The sequence below is a fragment of the Medicago sativa genome, chromosome 7 (genome assembly GCF_051527215.1).
Source record: "Medicago sativa cultivar Bolivia chromosome 7, Bolivia_mono, whole genome shotgun sequence".
NCBI classification, from domain to species: domain Eukaryota; kingdom Viridiplantae; phylum Streptophyta; class Magnoliopsida; order Fabales; family Fabaceae; genus Medicago; species Medicago sativa.
This window is the reverse complement of record NC_140755.1, coordinates 93,830,010-93,836,878: the sequence shown is the minus strand read 5'-3', so window position 1 is coordinate 93,836,878 and position 6,869 is coordinate 93,830,010. Positions and strand designations below refer to the sequence as shown.

At 32.9% G+C, this 6,869-nt stretch overlaps 1 protein-coding gene across 1 annotated transcript; it reads right to left on the bottom strand.

Moving 5' to 3' along the window:
* Positions 1-2,444: 2,444 nt before the first annotated feature.
* LOC146910480 (PLAC8 family protein) lies at positions 2,445-6,869 on the bottom strand. Its single transcript, XM_085727788.1, has 3 exons — positions 6,565-6,869; positions 5,497-5,699; positions 2,445-2,958 (listed from the first exon to the last, which is right to left on the bottom strand). Exons 1-3 carry the CDS (start codon positions 6,818-6,820, stop codon positions 2,719-2,721), a joined length of 699 nt encoding a protein of 232 aa, XP_085583914.1. The 5' UTR covers positions 6,821-6,869; the 3' UTR covers positions 2,445-2,718.

Here is a 6,869-nt window from a genome sequence, read left to right as displayed (position 1 = left end):
TCATTTTGCTTCCTAATTGATTATACTTACATAATGTTAGCGAATTAAACTAAGAGTTTAATTAGAATACTCTGAAAGTGTAATATCATTTTACACTATCAATCAATTAAAATGATTCAATTAGACACATCAGCTTATGTGTTAAAATTAGAAAAAATTACATCAAATCTTTTTTAATAAATTCCCTATTTCAACCTTCCTAATTTGACACTTATTGATCCTATCTCTCTCATCCTTTTGCAAGACACAATTTTTTTTTCTTCTTCTCTACCTCTTCCTTCTATTTTTTTTTTTCTCTTTTCCTGCTAACACTATTTATCATGCTAGTAAAACTGAGGTTGCACTAGTAAAGCTAGGAACAAAGGATTTTGCACAAATAAAGCCAAAAAATCAACTACCGCTATTCACATCCTATAGAGATTCTTTAAAAAAAAAAAACTATAAAGATGCAATACATATCCAAACTGATTTTATTTGCCTGCCATTGTTTGTTAAAACCACAATTGTTATTTATTTAGGATTTAGGAATGTTTCAACCATGTACACAATTAAAGCACATTATTTGACAAACAATTGATCTCATAGGGTTCATAAATTGGAGCCATATCAAAAATAACGCAAAAATGAATTAATTTTTCATATAAAAAATTGCAGCCTTTACATAAATCTACTGACAAATCATTCTCAAGTGTGTGGGAGATGAAAACTAGATTTGCAAGGATGATAGCAGGAAGTATCATAATGCAGCAAAAAAAAACAGATACATATAATAGGAAACATGAGAGGAATTTATTAGAGAAGATTTTATTTGATTTTTTCAATTTTTAACACAAACACTTATGTGTAAGATTGACTAATTTTAATTGGTTGATAGTGTAAAATGGTTTTACACTATCAGAGTATTCTAATTAAACTCTTAAACTGTTTAAACTATGTGAAATGCAATCTCTTTGAAATTTTAATATCATCGTGCCCTCATGTGCAAGTTTTGTAACAGCAGCAACAAATGCCAGAAAGAAAAAAAAATTGAAATATTTTATCATAATTAAGCCACTTTTCTTAGTTAAAATTAATTTTACGCTTTTAGAATCAATTTTGAGTCATGAAAAAGTGGATTCAAACATACACTTGATCATCCGATCTTTAGGGACAGAGAAAGTTTTGTTATATTCTCCAAATTAACGTAATTCCTGTAATACCATTCAAGTTGATTCAACTAAATTTAGAATATAAGATTCCAAGAACTACTTTTTGTCCTCTTAAAACACGTTCTAATGAAAGATAGTTTATTCAATATATATTTTTTAAAAACATAAAAGATACTGAACGTCCTCTCAAAAAAAAAAAAAAAAAAGATACTGAACGATGTAAACTATTTATTTTTCTCATTTTCGAAATCAGAGGAGTATATCTGCACTTACGATTTTTCATCTCTGCAGATAGCAGATCCCATATCTTTCAATTTACTAATTACCATGATAACTCATACGTTTTATTTGTTTCGGTGACTGATAAACCCTGCCTTAAAAAAATGACTGATAAACTGTCGGGTAAAGAATTACATGAATGACAATGACAAACATGATGGCTGGATTTTAACCATTTTAGCTAAGAACAACAAATTTGGACTTAATTACATTATTTAAATACCAAAGATAGAGAAAGTTGATCGACTTAAAAAATAACTGTAAGACAAAATTGCCCCATAAAAAACATGAGAAGATGGAAGAAAACTTTTTAATGGAGAATATTAGTGGTAGATCATTTCCATATTTAATACCAAGCTAAATAGACACTTTCGTTCCCCTAAAAAAAAAAGTAGATACTTTCGTCGTGGTGACAAAAATTATGACACTTCTACCAAAAATAAATAAATTATGACACATGTATAGAAGGGTGCCTATTAAAGGATCATCATATATTTTTACATTTTACGGGTCTAGCTTATTATTACTTTTAATGGACAAGTATTATTGAAATATAATAATATAAATTTATTGGTGTAATTTATTTAGTGAAAAAATTGAGGGATTAAATCCTAATATAAAAATTTATAAAACCGCATTCCCAAAGGAGGGTTAAATTGTGTCCTGGATACTCTTATGTTAGACTAGAGATCGAATCCAAAATCTTCTTATCTCTACTCCAGCACCCTAACGGCCTAACTATGAGTCAACCTAATATCCCAAGATATGGAGAAGTGCTGACTTAGCCAAATTAACCTTTCAAACAAATGTCAACTGAATGATCAAATGAAGCAAATCTCTAGTAGTGAACTGAATTCCAATTAAAAAACTAGTCATAAAACAAGGGGCCGGAGACAACTTGTTCTATAATAAAACAGGTGCTAAATGCGTTTGCAATGCAAATATCATTCTTACTGTTTAAGCAGCTGTTAATATTAATTCTGAAAACACTAAGCACAAGTACATAACCATATGCCCTTAATAACAAATTTTGCTTCATTCAGTTTATTCAAATGATTACGCATAGACCACAATAAACAAATACATATAATACAGAACAGCAGGGAAACAAAATGAAAATATAATGATGTTTTATATGTTCTTATTTATACCAAATCCAAAGAACCAAGATGCACTTTTCAGCAAAATCAGGAGAGAGAAAAGGGAGCAAATGACGGTTCAACGTCAAATCATATAGAGGCAACAGTAACATACACAAGAATAGCACCTCCAAGACGAGGAAGAATTTTCTTCAAGCCCCACGACCCATGGTTTGCTCTCCTGGGGGAATCATAACCAATACTGGTTGTGCATTGAAGCCAGGATGAGGCACTCTACGGCGGAGCTCACGACCTTCTTGACAAAGAGCACAGACATGACAGAAGACATGAGTTGCAAAGTCACATGCCAACTCATAATGTTCACGCTGCTCCTCATTTTCCAAATAGCTTCCGCAGCACCCACATGACCTATTAAATGCCTCACAACTTCCCTGATTTTCAAGGATCACCAATAGTTAATACAATAATTGATTATCCTTCTCATATTTAAAGAGTATAACGTGGACCATAGAAAGATTATTGGGGGGGGGGGGGGGGGCAGAAAGGCAAATCTCATTGCTCCACTAATCTGGAATTCAATTGTATACCTTTTCATCTATGAATTACTTTGGGACACACTATAACTAAATATTTAAGCAAATACAAAGTTGATGGTGAATACACTGAATTTAACCTGAACAAAATTTAGATAAAAAAATATCCCAATGATAGGACTATTTTCATGGTAATCCATAAAAAATACAGACAAAATTATCTTCATGGAGAAGACTACAGATTAAGATTACTCTCGATACAGAACACAAACTAAAACGACTCAGTACAGGTTCACCACAGTTGATATATGATATCCATTGTAACGGAACTACTTGGACAAGGTTAACAACATACTTCTGAACAAATTACCACATAAAAATATTTCAAGTCCGAAATCATTTTATAAACAGTTATGCATATGAAAAAATTTGGATTATGGTATTTTAAGAAGATAGAGAATAAAAAATGCGAGGAATTCAAATGTTCCAGCTTAACATAGTAGAAGACCTAATTTGCATGTTGGGGAGTGTCTAGTTGTAATATACAGCATGTCTGCTGCTAGTGTCAATGATTTATTGTTAAATTATATATGAAGAGGTTTAAAGTACAAGGGTTGATCAATTTAAACAAAGTCAAGAAAACAACAAGGCAAGGTATTCATATTATCACATTTTAAATATTTTGAGAGGATCTGGACCAGATCAAATACCAAAAGACAAAAGTACATGTGCTGTAATATTTCCCTATAAAAATGAATGTGTGACAACAGCAGCCATATAGATGGATTGCAATCAATTAGAACACTGAACTGAAGGGAGAAATGTATAGTAGCATAGGGCAGAAAGGCAAATCTCATTGCTCCACTAATCTGGAATTCAATTGTATACCTTTTCATCTATGAATTACTTTGGGACACACTATAACTAAATATTTAAGCAAATACAAAGTTGATGGTGAATACACTGAATTTAACCTGAACAAAATTTAGATAAAAAAATATCCCAATGATAGGACTATTTTCATGGTAATCCATAAAAAATACAGACAAAATTATCTTCATGGAGAAGACTACAGATTAAGATTACTCTCGATACAGAACACAAACTAAAACGACTCAGTACAGGTTCACCACAGTTGATATATGATATCCATTGTAACGGAACTACTTGGACAAGGTTAACAACATACTTCTGAACAAATTACCACATAAAAATATTTCAAGTACGAAATCATTTTATAAACAGTTATGCATATGAAAAAATTTGGATTATGGTATTTTAAGAAGATAGAGAATAAAAAATGCGAGGAATTCAAATGTTCCAGCTTAACATAGTAGAAGACCTAATTTGCATGTTGGGGAGTGTCTAGTTGTAATATACAGCATGTCTGCTGCTAGTGTCAATGATTTATTGTTAAATTATATATGAAGAGGTTTAAAGTACAAGGGTTGATCAATTTAAACAAAGTCAAGAAAACAACAAGGCAAGGTATTCATATTATCACATTTTAAATATTTTGAGAGGATCTGGACCAGATCAAATACCAAAAGACAAAAGTACATGTGCTGTAATATTTCCCTATAAAAATGAATGTGTGACAACAGCAGCCATATAGATGGATTGCAATCAATTAGAACACTGAACTGAAGGGAGAAATGTATAGTAGCATAGGGCATTCTAAAGGCCTTGACCTCTGTACTCTACTCCTTAGACACCACTTACTTACCTACGCTCTATATGCTAGTTCTTAGACACCACTTACTTGCCTGCCCTCTATACAGCTATTTTATTTCGCATTTCCTTGTAGCGTACATGTTACCAGAGAATTTTCCCCAATTTATCACCGTGGTATTTTTATGACAGTTAGCTATTGATGGTCATGGAAATACCTTGCCCACTCAATACGGGCGTTCAAAAAATCATTTTGAACTGAACCGCACTGCATTATAAAATAATCAAACTTTTGAACACGGTTTGGGAACCGAGCTATTAGTTTGAAATCAGTTTGCGAGCCTAAACTTTATTATAATACAATTCAGTGAACAGTGTAAATACAATTTGAAAATTATAACTATACAGCTGAGAAACAATTTGAAAAACAGACTGTTCAGAAAAATAGTTCAGGATCATGTTCAGAAAAACAGTTTGAAAAATAGTTCAGATCATGAGATTTAAAAATCAGTGCACCAAACTGAACAACTGGTTTGGTTCGGTTAATGTTGTAATGAAACTAGTTGGATTCGGTTCGAGCGAACGAGTTTACACTTTGGTTCATTCGGCTTGGTTATCTTACTTGAACCAAATTTTGACCACCCCTGCCTCTCAGGGCTTCTGGTCACCTACAATTCTTCCTCGCAGCCACATCACAAATCACAATAGGTTTCATGACATATCATCACTACATAATAAGAGGCAAATAATAAAACAGTAACTAACCTCTAAATTGAACCTGCGACGGATTTCAGTACGGCTATGATATGAAAGCCAGGGTGCAAGACAATTCCAACCAAAGCATGAATTCCCAATCACATACAGTCCAGAATAATGCAAACAGTGACTGCCAAATGTCCCAGGATTAGAATGAAGTCTCTCCATATTGCTTCCATACAGCACACAAGGAGCCACACTCCCAAGAAGACCTAGCACGTATCCAGTTCAACCATAAGTAAAAGCGGATAATGTTTTAGGGATCCATATCGAAAACATATCAAATAGAGCAAGAGGTTCAATATCCAAAGCACTTTCGCTTCATACTAATAACACCCATTTTCTTTCGTCTATTTCCCCAATAAAATACAAAAAAACAACCAATGTTATTTTGATATATAAAAATTCTAATATGGAACACCTTAATAAGCAGTCCAACGTGGACTAGTACTTAAAAATTGATTGAAACTCCAATGATGAACGACATCAGTCTCTTGGTAGTAGACTAGTAGATGTTAATGGTTTTTCTCATTTTTACGATTGAAATAATAACCTAATTGATATCAGTTTGTTCAAAACATCGGAAAATAAATATGTACGACATCAATCAAGTCACCGTCTTAGCCGTAAATATGAGAAAAGTCGTGATTTTTATTTTTGAATAGTATCGTGTCGTTGGAATTTCTGATAATTTTACGTATTGTCCATGGTGGACCACGTACGAAGGAGGTCCACAATAGAATTCACTTTTGATATAATGAACATTATAAAATCGTTTGGTTTAGGGTTATGGTAGTCAAAATCCACAACATAATAAGGTTAACCTGCACATAATAAACATAGAATCCAAAGTCAAAATTCTTATGATAGCTAATATCTTTGCAGCTGAATTCAGATAAAGACATAATCTTTTGAATTATTTTTCCTAACAAAGGGACATATTCTTGTACATGGAAAATTGAACCCTAAAATTCTCCTCAAAAAAACCCCCAATTTTATCAACTCACAAATCAATATAAACAAAATAAAATAGAGCGATTAAGAAAATTAGAAGAGAAATAAAAGAAAGGGACATACAAACTTCAAGATCGCTGCTGCAAAAGTGATCGTTTTGGCCAAGACAAGCGCAGACGGAGGAGTTCCAAGGAGAACGAGGAATGGGCTGACCCATGACGCTTCCATGGCCCATCGGAAGCCCATCGGCGGTCCATCCAAGATAATGATCCTGCTGCTCGGTTGTTTGTTCAGCTTTGGGAGGTTGTTGTTGTTGTTGTTGTTTGAGAAGAGGACTTGCCTCTTCTTCTTGGTGATTGAGTTTTTTCTCTTCAGCCATTGATGATGATTGATGAATTGATTCAAAGAATGAATGAACTTTCACCAAC